The sequence below is a fragment of the Chenopodium quinoa genome, unplaced genomic scaffold (assembly GCF_001683475.1).
Source record: "Chenopodium quinoa cultivar QQ74 unplaced genomic scaffold, ASM168347v1, whole genome shotgun sequence".
NCBI classification, from domain to species: domain Eukaryota; kingdom Viridiplantae; phylum Streptophyta; class Magnoliopsida; order Caryophyllales; family Amaranthaceae; genus Chenopodium; species Chenopodium quinoa.
In genome coordinates this window covers 11,742,077-11,761,199 of record NW_018742204.1, presented here as the reverse complement: position 1 = coordinate 11,761,199, position 19,123 = coordinate 11,742,077, and the positions used below count along the sequence as shown (strand labels likewise).

The window sequence follows — 19,123 nt, the reverse complement described above, 5'->3', positions numbered from 1 at the left end:
CTTGCTCTTCCTCCTCATCAGATTCAGCAATTTCTTCAACTTCTGTCACAACTTTTTCTCCTCTTGGTATTCCATATACCAATTCTACATCATCTTCACAAATCTCAATAGATTTGTTGAAAGGCAAAAACAGTGTGCAACTATTTTCTTCAAAGTTCTTCACCAACCAAGCACAAAATTTTTGGTCATTTTGTGGCAAGTTAACATCAAGTATAGCTCCAAACCCCATTTGAACAACAAGTTCTTTTTGAGCTGGACTTAAATGTTTCACAAAAGTCATGAATTTGAAGTGTCCAACTCTAACACCTAATATGTCTTTTTCATCATCCAATATGTTCTCATCATCATCATCTAAATTCACCACTTCAATTTCATCTTTATCAGTTTCTGGTTCTCTCTTTCTTTTTTTTTATAGGTTTTTTCTTTTCCTCAACTTTTTCCTCCTTCAACATCTTCAACTCTTTTTTCAATTCCTTCAACTCATTTTCCTTTAACTTCTTATCCTTCAACTCCTTTTTCTTAAGAATTGCTTTTGATTTTTTTGAACTTTGTCCTTCATCTTTTTGTCCCTTCATCTTTTTCTGTGTTAAGTCCTTCTCTTTCAAATTTTTTTGTTCCTGTTTCTTACCAGGAGATTTCTTAATACCTTGATCAACAATTCTTTTTTCCTTTTCCTTTTTTGCACTTTCTCCTGATTTTTTTTACAGCAATATGTTTCCTTTTCATTTTAGTTCTACAAAAAAAAAAATGAATAAATTCATTATACAAAATGAACATAAAAAACCATTTAGTGAATATAGACCAGAATTGAAGGTTTTCTTACTTAGCATCAACCATTGAAAGAGATTCATGTTCAGAAGCTATAGCAAGTTGTACAAGTCGATTTTGAGGCATATCTCTGTAGATATAAGAATGAATATCAAAACAAATAAAATGAATAAACATTATATTAATCTGAACATTGTCTAATAATATTTTTTCTTACTCTGCTTCTTTTTCAGTAGGTTTTTTAGAAGAATTTTCTTGTTGTTCATAACCTTGATTATCACCTTCTTCAGAAAAAGTGTCATTCAGTTCTGATGGTATTGGTCTATGTTCAGAAACAGTTCGCTTCAGTTCTGATGGTTTTGGTTGATCAGAAGGTACATTTTCATTGCTGTGTTCAATTCTAAACTAAGGTTAAAATATGCACAACAAAAGAAACACAATGAATTTATAAATTAAGATTGCACAAGTTTAAGGAAATACATAACTAAGTTGGAAGTGCAAATTTAATATTCTATTATGAAAACTGAACAACATCCATTAAAAACTGAATATCAAATAAACATAAATGAAGTTTATCCAATATTAAATAAAATGCGTACACTTGTTTCCTAGTTTCAACAGAAGGTTGATCAACACTAGGCTGTCCAGCATCATTTTCTCTGTATATAAATTAGAATACAAAATTACTAAATCCATATCATAAAATCGAAAAAAAACTATGTAAAAACTAACAACAAGTGAACAATAATGAATATTAACAAAAATTAAGTATATTACATACCCTTTTTCATTAAGGGGGTCCGAAATTTCTACAGTTTTAGTGTTACAAGTTCCAAAAGTTTGTTGCTCAGAAATTTCTTTTGTTTGTTCAGAAGGATTTGAACGTCGTTCATTTTCTCTGTCATAAATTGAAATGTACAATAATCATATTTTTATTGCATATAGTGAATACAAGAATAATTATAATGAACTTAAGTACAATAAACATGAACTTAACAAGTGAATATAAGAATAATGAAAATGAACTTAAGTACAATAAACATGAACTTAGCAAGTGGATATAAGAATAATGAAAATGAACTTAAGTACAATAAACATGAACTTAACAAGTGAATATAAGAATAATGAAAATGTACTTAATTACAATAAACATGAACTTAACAAAGCGAACATACTTGTCATTTGTACTTTTTTCATCCTCAGTTTGAACTTCTCTTTCCAAGTCCTTTAAAATTTTTGGATCAACAATTGGACTTTTTACTTCTTCCTTCTTTTTCTTTCCAAATAATTGAGAAAGAGTTATGTTTTAGATATTTAGGGTTTTTAGTGCAAAATCAAAATTCATATAACATAAAAATAACAATGAATAACAACAAATTTATGATTCTTACGCATAATCTTCATCATCTGAACTAGTTGTATCTTCTTTGGGTTTTCTACATAATAAAAAAACGAACAAATACTTCATAATTTTCAACAAAAATAATAAAAATTAACTTTTAAATGTAAACTCTATAAAATATGAACAATATTCACAGAATTGGAGAGGAAAACGAAAGAAATTCAACATAAATTATGCTAATTTTGAAGTTACCCTTTTTTCGGAGATGGTAGAAGCTTGCTTGCCATGGAGAGAGAGAAATCAAGAGAAAGGAGAGAGAAAGTTAGAGAATGGAGAGAGAAAATAATTTTAAGTGAGGAAGTAAATGGTTAGAAGTTGGAATTAATGGCGGTTTGAATAGGATGGTTTTTTTTTTTCGAAACATGGCGTGGGCTGTATGTTTGATGGGTTGAAGCTGCTGTTTGGTTTGGGCCGCGAGTATTGGGCCGCGTGTTGTTGCAGCTATCTTGGCTGCACTAGAGTGCAGCCAAGACCGATTATCGTATTAGGAGTGCGGCTTGTCCCTGAGGCAGGGCATCAGGTGTCGTCGCCCCAGGCCCAAGGAAAGGAGGCCCAAGTTATTTACTACTTTAGATTTAAAAGAATTTTTTTTTTTTAAAAAAAAAAAAAAACAAAATATCCTTATATTATACTACACGACTATATGCAACTTTTCATATCATATCATATTCATATTCCCAACTTTCAACTTTCAAGCATAATTATTCTGCTATATTATTTCCTAATTAATTCCAAAAAAAAAAATCTTAATTGCCATGGTCTTATTCTCTTATCAATTGAAATCTATTGTTATCTTCTTCACATTAATTTATTTTCAAATTTCCAACTTTATTAATCACCTAAAACAACTCTAATTCAAATGATCGTCTTCTTCTTTTTCTTTGATTTCAATGGGATTAGGTTCACAATATTTACCTAACAAATAGTACTACATCCAATTCTTCTTCTACATATAAACAAATTTTTTTCAATCTTCTGATTTATAATCCTTGATCCATTTTTTTTTTAAATTTCTTTTCTAATTTTTTTGTCTTGTGTATATAATGTAAAGATTTCATATGTTCTTTTGTGTGAATTATCATATTTTGGTCTTTAGAAAAAAAAAATCATATTTTAGTTGGTTTCAAAAAAAAAATTATCATATTTTATTTCATTGGTGGCTAAATTATCATAAAAAATTAAATATTATTTTATATATTTTTTACTTTACAAGATAATTAGGGCCCAATTTCACATTCCGCCCATAGGCCACCAAAAAAATAGGAACATGCCTAGATACATCACAACCAAACAATATAAAAAGAAAGATAAAAAAATTATTTACACCCAACAAAACACCCACTAAAAAGTCAAATATCATTTGAGAAAAATAAAGCAAGTACGAAAATAATCATTAAGAGTGGATAATAATCATAATATGATCTAACTTCACCAAATAAGAAAAAGTAGTGCACACTAATTTGAATTCATATTTTAACTTTCAATCAAATCAAAACCTCTTTGACAATAAATCATTATTTGATCTACTCTTGTAATAAAATGATTTATTAATCCTAAATAAAGATAATATTGTTGTGAAATATTGTGTGGATATCCATTATATTCCTTGTATCATTTCATAATATTCTAGATAGATCAAGGGTTTATATTTTTATCCAAGAAAATCCTAATTATATTGTATATATATATATATACCCCATCATATGGAATAGAAATATACGGATCAATTCTATCTTAATTTCTCTCATATTGTTGAGCTCATTAGAAAATCTACATGTGAGTGGTGTATTGTCCCACATTAGTTGAGTGTATAAGTGAGAGTTTGTATTGGGATGTGTATACGATATTGAAGAAACAAGAAAGTTGTGTCCCACTCTAGAAGGCTAAGGGCTACTACCCTCATTGGTATTTGGTTTTGAGGTGGAACCTCCTTGGTTGTATGAAGTGGACAGCTGTGATGGGTGTGACCCAAGCCCGTTTATCATGGTATTTGAGGCAGGTTACAAATTCTTAGATGGACCACTACTAAACACATACTTTTCTGAATTAAATGCAGCTTCACATTCTTCTCCTCTTTTCATTTCTTTTTTTTTTCTCCCTTCTTCACAAGATCTGTATTTCCCTTTTTAATCTGATTCTTTTTTTATTTCTTTCTCGATAATAATTCTTTATAATTTATTATTTTTGAGATCTCTCCTCTGAACTCAATGTGATCAATATTAATCTATTTTTTATTTTTGAGATGAATTTGTGGATTTAATCCTTGTTTTAATATTAATTGAATTTCTTAAAGCTAATCCAATCGTTTTCAATCCATTATGATCGATTGATATATATATTTTTTTTATTGTTTATTGATTTGAAAAAAAAAATCTGTATGATTGCAAATTTTGAACATTTTTGTAAAAAAAAATCAGAACTGAACATCGAAAATTTTGAACATTTAGTAAAAAAATATCTGAACAATCGCAATGTACCATGCCTATGCTTTTAAACATTTAGTAAAAATATCTAAACAATCGCAATGTATCATGCCTATACTTTTAAACATTGAGTAAAAAAATCAGAACGATTGCAAATTTGATCATTTAGTATAAAAAATCCGAATTGACATTGAAAATTTTGAACATTTAGTAAAAATATCTGAAAAATCGCAATGTACCATGCCTATACTTTTGAACATTTAGTAAAATTAACAATAATTACCCTAAGACTAGTAACTTGTATTTAGCGGAACTAGGGGTCGATCCCACGAAAAATGTGCTTGCAAATAACTAAGAATAAGATCCAAGACACTTAACAAAGATTCAAAACAGTAAAAGAACGATTGGGGGGTGTTTAACGTTTTTGGGACCGCCTCTAACGGTCGCAAAAATAGCAAAAACGGTCGCTAAACATAAATGCGACCGTCAACGGTCGTAATGCGGTAGTCGTTATTTACATGGTCGAAAAAAAAATTTATTGCGACCGTTTAGCGGTCGCAGATTTTTTGCGACCGTTTTTATTAATTTCAACGACTAGTTAGACAACTGTCGCAAATTTACAAATTGCGACCGGTTATAAAAGCAGTCGCAAATCTGGATTTAGCGACGGTCCTAGGCGGTCACAAAAAATAAAAAAAAAAAACAAAAAAAAAGAAAAAAAACGCAGTCACTTCCTGAACTTCGCAGCCAACCCTACCACCACTTCCCACCCAAACCCTCTTTACCCACCACCACTGGCCACCCTAAAACACCACCACCCAGCCTCAACCACCTTTACCCACAACCACCCATATTCAACCCAAAAATTGTATAAATTTATCAAAAAAATTCAACCCAAAAAAAAACCCATAAAATCTCGAACAAAATTACACAAATCAAACCGAAAATGTAACAGAAATTAAATCAAAATTCGAACAAAATATAACCCACAAAAACTAATTAAAATTTTTAGAAAAATAAAACAAAATCAAACCCACAAAAACTAACAAAAATCGAATAAAATCAAACCCACAAAAATTAACAAAAAAAAATTAAACCCAGCAAAATTGAAACCCACAACGAACAAAAATCACAAAAAATTTCGAACAAAATTCGAAAAACAAATCAACAAAATTCGATAAAAACTTTGAACCAAAATTCAAACAAAAATTCGAACAAAAACTGAAATAAAACAACAAAAATCAAGAATAAAACAAAATGTTTTTAAAAAAATCAGAAAATCAACATACCTTTCCTAATATTTCTTCCTCATGGGAATATATGGTCAAATTCGATCTGGAGTTTTCATGGTCGAATTTGACCATGAAAACCGAAATTCTTGAAAAGGATGGTGGCGGCGCGTCTCGTTCATTCGTTGCTTGCTTGTGACGGTGGGGCTTGATCTGATGTGATGGCTTAATGAAGAAAGGAGATGAAGAGAAAGAAAGAGGAGATGAGAAAGAAAGAAAGAGGATGAAGAGAAAGGAGGGCGTCAGAAGGGAGAAGGAAGGAGGGCGTGAGAAGGGAGTAGGAAGGAGAAGATAGAGAAAATGAGCAGAGAGAAAATGATGAGAAGAAACGACTGCTACAACAAAAATTAGGGTTAGGGTGGGTTGCGCAGCACTTTTATACTCCATTTTATTAAAAAAATCATTATTTTACTACGACCGCTCTTAGCGGTCGCAATTGGTCGCAAATTGCGACCGTTTCTATAACGGTCGTAATGGTTGCAATTTGCAACCGATTTTGGCGGTCGCAAATGGTTGCAAATTGCGACCGTTTCTATAAGGGTCGTAAATGTCGCAATTTGCAACCGTTTTTGACAGTCGCAATAGAATTGTTTTAATTTAGAATTATTTTTAACATGTATATTACTTTAAACAAATTTTTAAATACTTTTGCGACCGTTAAATAGCCTAAAACGGTCGCAAATCTGCGACCGCCTTAAAAACGGTCGCAAATCTGCAACCGCCTTAAACACGGTCGCAAATATTATATTTTGCGACCGTTTTAATGACGGTCGTAAAAAAACGGTCGTAATTTGACCGAATTTTAGTAGTGACAACTAACAACTTGAAACTTAAACTAATAAGAACAAGAACAAATAAGGAACTTGAGATACTCAGTAACTATGTATAGAAATCCACCATGCAAATGTATAATCACGGACTTATTACTTAACCCTTTAGAATAGCCTGACTTATGGAACAAGTTCCTCTGTTTTCCCTTATTAATGGTTAGATCCCGTACGACTTTCACTAACCCTAACCAACAGATAACCCCTATACTACGAGCAAGGAATTTAACTTGATGATAGCGTTGAGAACTAGGAAAACATTAAGCCCAGACAACCATGACATTATTGGAACACGGTTTCATCTAGATCAAGAATTACTTTTCAATTAATAGAGTGGAACGTCCTCCTCTACAATTGTTTGCTACTCGATTAATGTTCTTAAGCAATTATGGACTTAGCAGTATTAATTAGCGAAAGAAATCAGACCCAAACAAATAGTTGTACACCTACTTATAAGAAATCATCATTCGTATGAACAAAACAATAATTCAAGAATGCTCCAAAGCATTAATCATTAAAATCAACAATACTCGTCTCAAATACTTAATACATGGCTTCAAACTAATAGTTACTGAGCATAAAAAGCTAAGGACTCATAATACAAAGATAAGAAAAGAAAACGAAACAATTTCAAGTCCCTCAGATTCGAATCTGAGTTCCTCTCAGGCAGCTCCGAATTACTCCGCTGCAATGTATCACAATAGTGACCAACGACTCCAAACCCTAGAAGGGTTTTGGAGTGAAGCCTCCCTTCTCTCTCGTCTCTTCTTCAGTGTCTAGCTCTACCTCCTCTATAATTCCGTGGCTTTAAATAGGCTAAGAGATTATTGGGAATCTTTCAAAGATAAGGAAAGTAATAAGATAAGATTGTGAATATATATCTTTTTCCATATCTTAACCAATTGATAAGATCTTCTCTTTAATCAAATATATCTTTTCCAACTGCTGTGCATCTTGTAAATTATTCCCCAAGACTTCCCAAATTCGTGGATTTAATGAACCTAGACGAACAAAACGTGCTCAGCAAGCTGTTTTCATCTCCGTTAGTTTCTCAAGTTCCTCGGCTGGAACTTCCAGTTGCACTCCGCATTGATACCTTCATTTGGTTGATCTTTTTACCTTCTAAAACCACTCAATAACCTATAAAAACACACAAATGAGAAATAAGCCACAAAATATCAGAAACCTAAATAAAAACACTAAAATGCTAAAGGAACTTATCCAAAATCTAAGGAACATATATATAAAATAGTGTCAGAAATGACACTCATCAAATTCCCCCACACTTAGATCTTTGATCGTCCTCGAGCAAAGCACTCACACAGAAAATGAATCTATATACCACCAAACCTCTCTTACTTGACATGGACTCATAAGTACCCACAATAATTTAAAACGGTACTTTGTTAGATTAGCAAGCTTTATACAACAAACACAAAGTTACTTGTTAGATTAGCAAGCTATGCATACAACTTCCTCCCATACTCTAGCAATTTCAAAATCATAACACAATTAAATCATAAGCAATCTAGGTGCTCTAGTGCAAGTGTATTGGCCCATAGAATCAGATTAGTCAAGTTGGACCATTATTGTCTTTCAGTTGATTCCTTGGTGCTTTCTCGTACAAGAGGTACTTACCTAAGTACATGGATCGTTCCTTTCATATGTCATTGCACTTGCCACTCATTGATCTCAAAGGAGTACTCGATACTTTGCTTTTTGCCAATGCTTTTGAGGCTTTTTAATTTGATGTTCCTTAGTTCCTTTATCAATCTCAGGAACTGATAAAATTTCTCTCTTTTTTTTCATTTTTTTTTATAATGGTTCAATTTCCTCACGTTTGGGATTACTAATCCACTTTTCAATTTTTTAATTTTTGAACCATTTTCCCTCGTTTCTTTAAGAAATTCAAGTAATTCTCCAGTAACCAAGAGCAGTGAAAAGTCACCATAGAAAACACCAAGTATTAATTATGTGGATTAAATAAGCAAAGGTTCTTCCCAACATCACCACATATTAAGCCAACAAAGTAGTGTTCCAAATTGCTTACAAGTCAAATTTCAAAAACACTTTATTTATCATAATTGCTAGAGACAGAAATCTTTTGTGCATAACTTCAAAAATGTCAATTTTTAATAAAAACTATTAGATTAGAATTAATTAGATTAGAATTTACTGTCTTTCCCAAGAGTTAGTCTTTCCAAGAAGTTTATAAGTGGTAACCTAATAATACATATGCTCTCATCTTGTTCCTCTCCCCCACACTTAAACTCTACACTGTCCTCAATGTAGGAACTTGACATGCGATAAAGAAACAAAAATAAGAAAGCATGATTTATTAAACGACTAAAAAGCAATAAAAAGATAGGGAAAAGAAACATCCTTGGGTTGCCTCCCAAGCAGCGCCCTTATTTTAAGTCATAGGCTTGACCATCCAGCAAGTTCTAATCAAACTCCAGCACTTTGATAAGCAGCTTCAGCTAAGGCCATCTCCGTAGATGTAAGTGGCCAGTGGAACTTTAGATTACAAATCTGAAATATTTTCATTTTCACACGAGGTATGTAATCCACATCATATATAGCATGCAACTTCTCATTCCATTCAGTTTTATCATAAAAAGGTTCCATGCTAATCCACTCATCCTTTGTTTCACAAAAAGAAGAGTACGGAACACACGAAAAAACATTAGACTCAACTAAAGGAACAACATGCTTATATGAAAAACTTAACTCTATCGTACATGGAATCATAGGTAAAAAAGAAAATTGAATAATAGGCACAAAAACTTCATCCTCAAATAAATTAAATGACTTGCCATCTGTAGACACCTAAAAATGTCTCCCCAAAACCAAACCCGATGATAAACACCTTTCACCACCGTTATTGGTCGGATTGAGTAGTTAATCTTTGGAGTGCTTAAATCCATGTTTCTACCCAATACATTTCATAAACCAATCCATTTCCTAGTTCATTTCCCTAAACCATAACTTACTTTCCACTTTCCATATCCACATTACAAAACCGAGCTGAATAATTTTGATCCAATTATTATTTAGTTGTATAGGCCTTTCAATAATATTTCCAACCATATGTCATAATCCCAATTCCGAGCTATAACGAAAAAGATATGAGCAAAACACTAAACTCGGCCCAAAACCAACACCCTTCTACTAAAACGGCCATATCATAAAATATACAAATTTTTTTGACCTGATTCCAAATTGGGTTGGAAATTAGACTTGATAAGCTTTCCAATGATATATTATATGACTTATTCCGAGTTACAGATCAAAGGTTATGATGATTTTAAAAACGGGTAAAAACCTGGAATCACCGTGCACAGTGCAAAAGCACCGTGTCACGGGAGTTTGCCCCGTCTGACGGTGGGATTCTCCGTGACACGGTGCCCGTGCTGTGACACGGGGCCATTCCGTGTCTTTTCCGCGTAAATCCATCACGCGTTTTATCCCCCCGTACCCTAATTATTTCCCGCGTCACACTGTAGTCCACCGTGTCACGAGATTTTTCCCCGTCTGACGGTGGGATTTCCTGTGACACGGTGCCTTCTACCGTGTCGCGGTAGCCTTTTTTAGGGTTTTTATCTTTTTAGGGTTCCGTGTGTTCCCTCTGCTCATTTTCCCTATAAATGGGACCCCCTTTCTGCAGTTCGGGGCATCAAATCCTTCTCTCTTCCTCTCTTTTCCACCAAAAACCATTCTATTCTCTGTCTCTCATATTCTAAGCCTTAAATTTATATTCCTAATTATATCATTCTTCCCCTAAGCACTTTAAGGAGTCCATACTTAACCCGAGGTTCCGTCCTTAAACCAAGGCGTGAAAGGTACAAATAACTGAGGGTTTGGGCCAAATTAAATCTACATTTATTTAATTTAATCTCCATTTTATTTATATTTTTTTATTGAAGTTACTAACAATTTATTCATGATGTAGCAATTTTAAGGAACGCGCGAAATGTGAGTAATTAATTAATTTAATTACTTATTATTATTTTATATTGCTAATATCATGATTATTATTATTATTTGATTTGACTAACTGTGGGGAATAGTTTCAAGCCTTTAAAATCCCACTAGCTTGAACCCCACTGTGATCATACACTAAAGTACAGTGGCGTCCAAAAGGGAAGAAGATAGAGCAAAAGAGTCGCCAACAAGTTTTTAAGGAACTTGTAAACCGTTCACGAGGTGAAGGTTACACCCCTTAACGATCCAAGAGATCGTCAACTCCATAAGGTCATGAACCAAATAAGGGTTCGGGGATGAAGGTACAAATCCAACCTAAAAGAGATTGAACCTGCCCTAATAATAGGCCTCTACTTTATTCTGATCGTATTCATGTGCGCTTTCTGATCAACATGCAATCAATAGGATTAACCCTAAACCTGTTTAATCTATGTTGGTTGAATTTAATGCACAAATAAATCTATCATTGGCGATCACTTGAATTATAATCACAATTAACCCTAACAAGATTATTAATTATCTTATTAAGCGCGATTACAAGTACCAATTCCCTTTAAACATGCAATAAAGGTGATCAAGCAATAACAATATAAAATAATATGTATCAAGCAACATAATAAATAATCAACATCATTAATAATAATAATATCAATCATAATCATAATCATAATCATGTTAAAGCATAGCAAGATCCTAGGCATGATACTAACAAGATTAATAACAAACCCTAGCATGTCACTAAGCAATAAAAATCAAATCTTTAACCCTAACATGATACTAACATGAATTAATATTAGGAAGAACATAAAAGGCATCATACTTTTAATCATACTTAATATTAAAGTTACCCTAAACATGATACTAGGAATCAAAATAACAATCTAAGCATGATTTCTATATCATAATATCAATTAAACCATTAAAGTACTTACTTGGATGCCTCGTACCTCTTTCTAATAATAAAATACACACGTTAGTAACTTCAAGGAAAATAATAATCAAAACAATTAAATTAAATAATTGAAAGAGAGATTTGGGACCAAACCCTCAAAAATTAAAACCTTTCACGTCTAGGGCGAAGGCAAATTCGAATATGGCTAGGTGTTTCTAGATCTTGCGAATGCCGAATTTTGTATTTGAGAAAAGGCTAGTTTAGAAAAAGAGAGAGAGAGAATAATCAAGAAAATCTTGATGAGAGTTGGTGATTGAAAAAGGGGAGATATGACCTCTATTTATAGGAAAAAAGAGGGTCGAAGAATTAAGAAAAGAATCCAAATTAAAAGAGATTGAACCTGCCCTAATAATAGGCCTCTACTTTATTCTGATCGTATTCATGTGCGCTTTCTGACTAACATACAATCAATATGATTAACCCTAAACCTGTTTAATCTATGTTGGTTGAATATTAATGCACAAATAAACTATTATTGGCGATCACTTGAATTATAATCACAATTAACCTAACAAGATTATTAATTATCTTATTAAGCGTGGTTGCAAGTACCAATTCCCTTTAACATGCAATAAAAGGTGATCAAGCAATAACAAATAAAATAATACATATCAAGCAACATAAATAAATAATCAATATCATGAATAAAATAATCATCATTAAAATAATCACAATCACCATGATAACCATAAATTATAATTATAATCATGTTAAAGCATAATAAATATAGCAAGATCCTAGGCATGATACTAACAAGATTAATAACAAACCCTAGCATGTCACTAACATGAATAAATATTAGGAAGAGAATAAAAGGCATCATAGCAATCATGTTTAATATTAAAAATACCCTAGACATGATACTAGGAATATCATAATAACAATATAGACATGATATCTACATCATAATATCAATAAAATCAATTAAAGTACTTACTTGGATGCCTCGTACCTCTTTCTAATAACAAAATACACACGTTAGTAACTTCAAGGAAAATAATAATCAAAACAATCAAATTAAATAATTGAAATAGAGATTTGGGACCAAACCCTCTGTAAACACCTAAATGTGTCTCCCCAAAACCAAACCCAGTGATGAGTACCTTTCACGTTGAATCATAATCGAATGAAACGAAAGTGTGGAAAGGTCTAGTGTTGAGGAAAGTTTTATTTCTTTTCTTTTCTTTTCTTTTCTTTTCTTTCTGTTTTTGAAAACTTTATTTTAAGAAAACAGCCAATACAGTTTGGTTGGTCCATTATATGGGTCCAATAGTGGTGTAGTTGGATGGGGTTTTCAAAGACCTTTCCAACGATATATTATAAGCCCAATTCCGATGAATATTGAGGAATTTATGGCCAATTTACTAAACTGGGCCCGGTTTGAATTTTAAGTACGGCCCAATGATCTAGGGGAGGGCCTAATATGATTTATCATTCCTAATGTAATTAGGAATGGTTTTGGTCTTCTAGAACATTCTAGAAGGTCTTATCATTCTTAATTCAATTAGGATTATTTAGAGTTTTAATTAGATGAAATAGCATTTTCGACTGAAATTATATTATTTTATCTTCTAGTACGGAAATTTATCAGATTTTCGAAAACGCGTTAAAAGTCGGTTTGGCTTCCAACCCCAGGCCTTGGCGCCTGGAATCAGGATTGGCACCAGACGCCAGCCATTGGCGCTTGGCGCTAGCCACTGGTCCTGGCGCCAATGAACCAGGGCTGGCGCCAAGTTAGTTTTTCGATCTTCAGACTCTGTTTTGATAAATTATCTTTTTTGGATGATTTTCTCTATAAATATCGTATCAAAAACTCCGGTTTAATGGATCAACAATCACTTTATGAATTACCAATAATCAATTCTCTTTATTCTTCAATTCTCTTCATTCATCTTCATCATTCATTCATCAATTTTCAATAACATTAATCTTTTAGCATTCTTTTTTAATACTTTACCTTTTTCACACAAAATTCCGCATTCACAAGATCTAGAAACACCTAACCATATTCGAAGTTGCCTTCGCCCTAGACGTGAAAGGTTTTAATTTCTGAGGGTTTGGTCCCAAATCTCTATTTCAATTATTTAATTTAATTGTTTTAATTATTATTTTCCTTGAAGTTACTAACGTGTGTATTTTGTAATTAGAAAGAGGTACGAGGCATCCAAGTAAGTACTTTATTGGTTTTAATTGATTTCATGATGTAGATATCATGTTTACATTGTTATTTTGATTCCTAGTATCATGTCTAGGGTATCTTTAATATCAAGTATGATTAAAAGTATGATGCTTCCTATATTCTTCCTAATGTTAATTCATGTTAGTATCATGTTAGGGCTAAAGATTTGATTTTTATTGCTTAGTGACATGCTAGGGTTTGTTATTAATCTTGTTAGTATCATGCCTAGGATCTTGCTATGCTTTAACATGATTATGATTATGATTGATATTATTATTATTAATGATGTTGATTATTTATTATGTTGCTTGATATGTATATTATTTTATATTGTTATTGCTTGATCACCTTTTATTGCAGGTTAAAGGGAATTGGTATTTGCAATCACGCTTAATAAGATAATTAATAATCTTGTTAGGTTAATTGTGATTATAATTTCAAGTGATCGCCAATAATAGTTTATTTGTGCATTAAATTCAACCAACATAGATTAAACAGGTTTAGGGTTAATCCTATTGATTGTATGTTAGTCAGAAAGCGCACATGAATACGATCAGAATAAAATAGAGGCCTATTATTAGGGAACGTTCAATCTCTTTTAGGTTGGATTTGTACCATCATCCCCAAACCCTTATTTGGTTCATGACCTTATGGAGTTGACGATCTCTTGGATCGTTAAGGGGTGTAACCTTCATCCTATGAACGGTTTACAAGTTCCTTAAAAACTTGTTGGCGACTCTTTTGCTCTATCTTCTTCCCTTTTGGACGCCACCGTACTTTAGTGTATGATCACAGTGGGGTTCAAGCTAGTGAGATTTTTGAAGGCTTGAAATTATTCCCTACAGTTTTTGGCGACTCCATTGGGGAGGATTTCTATTTTAATTCCTGAATTTGTTTCGGCAATGATTTAGAATGAGTGGATGAGACTCGAAAAGTTCTAAGTATTTCATGTGCGTAATTTTGATTAACATTATTGTCATATGCATAAAAAGGTTCTCATTGGAAAGACCATCCGTAATGAGTCAAAAACATATGATTTTACACGTAGGAAATTTGAGAAATGTCTTTCACAACTAGGACTGAAATAACACCGCGAGAAACTGGATGATTTTATTGAGCACAGAAAGCTGCTGAGGCATGTGGGAAGTAGCGTCAGGGGCCAGAGCTTGGCGCCAAACTTTTAGCCGTAGCGCCAGACGCCAGTATTGGCGCCAGGCGCTACAGTTAAAAGTTGGCGCCAGTCTCTGTTTGCTGGCGCCAATTTCCCCCAATACCGAGCCAGAAATATGCGTTCTAATTTCGACCGGTTTTTCGTATTGTTTGCTCGATCCTGCTTCCTGATTGAATTTTTTCTCACTTTTCTGAAACCCATATGTGTTCTACATATGGACATAACCCTCTGGGAATTCATGCTCTATCTACCCGATTGAACGCTCCTGGCAACAAAGGGTACATCTGAGAGGTTGAATTCACCAAACCATGGAAGCGAGTTTTTTAGTGTTCTATCTACACGCGTTAACCCTTCACGGTTAGGCTTCTACGCGGTGCATCTGGACAATTAACCATGGACCCTGTTTGACTAAACCATATCCCGAACTTTAGAGAAATAGAGCCATGGTTAGGTTGCGAACTCATTGCATCATATTGTGCTTACTTGCCTAATTGTGCATTATTTGTTGTGCATATATATTTTATGCTCCTCCTAACCGTTTTTTGATTTGTGTTGAGATTATAATTAATGACTTAAAGAACTTTGCCTAATTAATTAATTAATTAATTAATTTGAGTCAATAAAATTTTTTCTTCTTTTAATCGGAATTGACCTAGTACGACTTTAGGCATGCCCCATTTGACTAATAATATCGAAAACAGTCCCAGACCGAGGCTCCAGTATTGGTGCCAAAATCTGGGCTGTAGCGCCACTGTATGGTGTGTAGCGCCAGAAATTTACTAAAAAGTCTGGCGCCAACCACCATATTGTGACGCCAGTCCTGTCGCTTAGCCGACAGTTCGGATTATTTGTCGAGTCATCACCTAATGTCTAATTAATCAGTTTCCTGTTTAATTCGGTTAATTTTGCTGGCAATAATGCTTAATTGAATTAATATTCGAGTTTAGGCACTAAGTCCCATGGTCTTACACAAGAGTCCAAGCATTTCACTTACACTCAATACACACACTAATACACATGTCTTGACCATGTTTAAGAGAGTCTTGTGTGCGCGCGTTATTTTTTTGTCATTTTTTTAGGGGGGTAAGTCGGATATTAATCCTCCAATAAATAATAGTACTTAAGTTCCCTAAACACATGTACATTATTGCTCCCTAAAAATATGCATACTTTTTTTTAAAATAATAGCCATAAAGTCAAACTGATTCGAGTCAAGTAATTAAAACGCAAACTGGCTTAATTTACAGCGCGTGGTCAAGAAAGGAAGGGCGATTAATCAAAGATAACCTCTTCGTACAAGTCCAAATTTTCGACAAACCTATAGCTCGCAAGAGGAAAGCAAGAGTTATAATGGCTACTCAGGAAGAAGTTAATGATCTCAAGAACCAACTGGCTACTGTAACTGAGACACTGAAGCTTCTCGCACTTAAGATCGAGGATCCCGCAAAGCAACAACAAATGGACCTCATGCAAGAAAGCCTAAGCAAGTTGTCCAGCGACTACAAGTTTCAAGAACTCACATCCCAAGGGGTCTCGGTGGATAAGGATCTTCTTCCGCCGAAGTTCAGCGCCAACGACATCCCAAAGTTTAGGGCAATCGACAACCCCTACTTCCATCTAAGGGCATTTGAAACAATAATGAGTATCAAGGGTATCGATAAGAAAGTTTTCCCTTCTTCGTTCTCGCTATCTCTCAAGACCGTTTGCCAACAATGGTTCTTTTCTCTTGAAAAAGAAAAGATCTCTACCTGGGAATCCATAGCAAACGCTTTCGTCGATAGGTACAAGTGCAATGTTCAAGTCGAAACTGACCATTGAGGTACCAAGTGAAAAAGAGTACGTGAGATTGTTCATTAAAAATCTCCAAGAAAAATATTCAAAACATCTTAAATATCAAAATAACCTTCATACCTTTAAGGCTGTTTATGATATTGGGATTAATATTGAAGATGACTTAGCTAAATCTAAAGCTGCCAACAATAACTCCAACAGTGGCTGGAAAGGAAAGAAGAACGACAATCCTTCTTCTTCCAAAACCGCCCACTCAAATAATGTTAGCGCCTTTAATCTAGGAGAAGTCCTCGCCATGAACAACCAAGGACAAAAGAAACCGTTTAGGAGAAACTTCACTCCTATTGGCATGAGTTATGACACCGCGTTTGATCGGCTAAATGCAAAAGGTCTTATAACTCCCATTTGACCATTTGGAGATCCACCAGTCGAGAAGAGGTCGCCTAATTGAAACCCCAATGCACATTGCAAATATCATCAAGGTAGGGGCCATTCTACTGAAAGCTGTTGGAAGCTTAAGGAAGCTATACAAGACCTAATTGACAGTAATAAGCTGTCGTTGCCTCCTGCCAGTAAGAAACTGAGTATTGACAATGCACCTCTAGCTCACACATTGGCTATCTCCGATGAAGAAGGCGAAGTTGACCCCTCATCTCTCATTAAGCCTGTCAAAGTAATCAACGTCGAAGAGGAAGAAGAAGAGACCTTTTTTGATGTCGAAGATAATCTTCCAGAACCAGCAAAAGAGGTAGAAATACGAATACTCACACAATATCTGAGGGAGACATCGCAATTGTTACATGAAACTCTCAAAATTTTGAATGAACTTCGCAAGGAATATGATGAAGAACCTAAGAGAGAATTCACACCAGTAAAAAAGACTTATGAGGCAAAACACTTTCCCTTACAAGTCACCGAAACACCCAAGAAGAGCAATAAAGTTTATACTCCAATTGGGATCCCGTATGCACAAATGTTTAAAATGCTCTCCGAGAGTGGCAAGGTCAAACCTCTCGAACCGAGACCATTTGAATCATTAAAAAGGACAGATAGATATTACTGTCAATACCATCAGTCAGGAGGACACACCCTAGAAAACTGCTTCAAGTTCAAGGATTTGGTGCAGAAAATGATTGATAGAAAAGAATTAGTCCAAGTTCAACAAGAAGAGGACATAAATGTTAATGGAGTATGGGACAGTGATGAAGAAGATGTCTATCTAAAAGACATAGTAGGACCTTCACCTTCTGTATCATACACCACAGACGACATTTGGGCTGAAGAAGATTCATCAATAGACGTCCTCACAAGATCCAGGAGAATACAACCTCCTGTTTCAACACAACCCATGCCTACTGTACAACAAGTTCCCATACTTATCATCGAAGACAATGGCATCGTTAAACAATTCAAGAAGACAAAAGTTGAGATGAATGTATGGAAGCTTTTAGCAACATCTCGAGAACATAGGTTGGCTGTGATGAATGCCTTGGATAAAATCGGGATAGATTCTGACACCACTCCTGAAGGACTAGCTAACTTCCTCACGAGTGATCTCGCTAGTCCAATTAATCTAATCACCTTCTCTGATAAAGATTTACCCCCGAAAGGTGACAAGCACTACAAAGCGTTAAACCTCACAGTAGTCTGCAAAAGAATGAATGTTCCCATGACTCTTGTAGACAATGGATCGGCTATTAATGTCTGTCCACTTAGGACTGCAAGGATGCTCGGCATAAAGGATGAGGATTTAAGTCCGTCCACACAAGGAATAAGAGCTTACGTAATACTCGACGTCAAGCTCTTGGCAAAATAACCCTAAATGTGACGGCAGGAGCAATAGAACATGCTACTACTTTTCAAGTGGTAGACATCAAAGCCTCATTCAATCTGTTGTTAGGACGCCCTTGGCTCCACGATCTAAAGGTCGTCCCTTCATCTCTCCACCAACAAGTGAAAGCTATAGTTGGAGGAATCCCCATCACTATTGATGCTTCACCAATGAGGATCAAGTCAATAGAGAATCCAATCATCAACGTGGAGCACGACGAAGATGATGAAGACCTATGGGGCTTTAACGAAGAAGTCTCCTTAATCCAAGAGGATGAAAGGACATCTCTTTGCCACGACCCCCATTCCAACGTGATTATCAACACTATGCTAAAGAAACAAGGACACTTCCCTGGGATGACCTTAGGAAAGAAGAAGGGGATAGCAAAATCGATAGAGTCACCTGGCCTCCCTAAACTAGATACTTTCGGACTTGGTTTCGAACCGACTCGGAAAGATCTCAAGCGAACCCAGGACAAATTGAAAGCACGTAGGGATGCTCACATT

The 19,123-nt window shown here is 34.4% G+C and overlaps 1 protein-coding gene and 1 long non-coding RNA gene across 2 annotated transcripts; both read right to left on the bottom strand.

The window, feature by feature from the left end:
• Positions 1–380: 380 nt before the first annotated feature.
• Positions 381–1,306, bottom strand: LOC110725742 (DNA ligase 1-like). The gene is made up of 5 exons (XM_021905240.1): positions 1,301–1,306; positions 986–1,173; positions 824–898; positions 706–733; positions 381–617 (listed from the first exon to the last, which is right to left on the bottom strand). Exons 1-5 carry the CDS (start codon positions 1,304–1,306, stop codon positions 381–383), a joined length of 534 nt encoding a protein of 177 aa, XP_021760932.1.
• On the bottom strand, positions 1,305–6,124 carry LOC110718519. The gene is made up of 4 exons (XR_002510923.1): positions 5,883–6,124; positions 1,944–2,204; positions 1,550–1,666; positions 1,305–1,427 (listed from the first exon to the last, which is right to left on the bottom strand). It is a non-coding gene; the product is annotated as an uncharacterized LOC110718519 (long non-coding RNA).
• Positions 6,125–19,123: the final 12,999 nt, after the last annotated feature.

Coding starts and splice junctions, on each gene's coding strand:
- LOC110725742 (XM_021905240.1), bottom strand. Junction 899..985: donor CCTACTGAAAAAGAAGCAGA/GTAAGAAAAAAT, acceptor TTATATCTACAG/AGATATGCCTCAAAATCGAC. Junction 618..705: donor TGAAAAGGAAACATATTGCT/GTAAAAAAAATC, acceptor GGTAAGAAACAG/GAACAAAAAAATTTGAAAGA.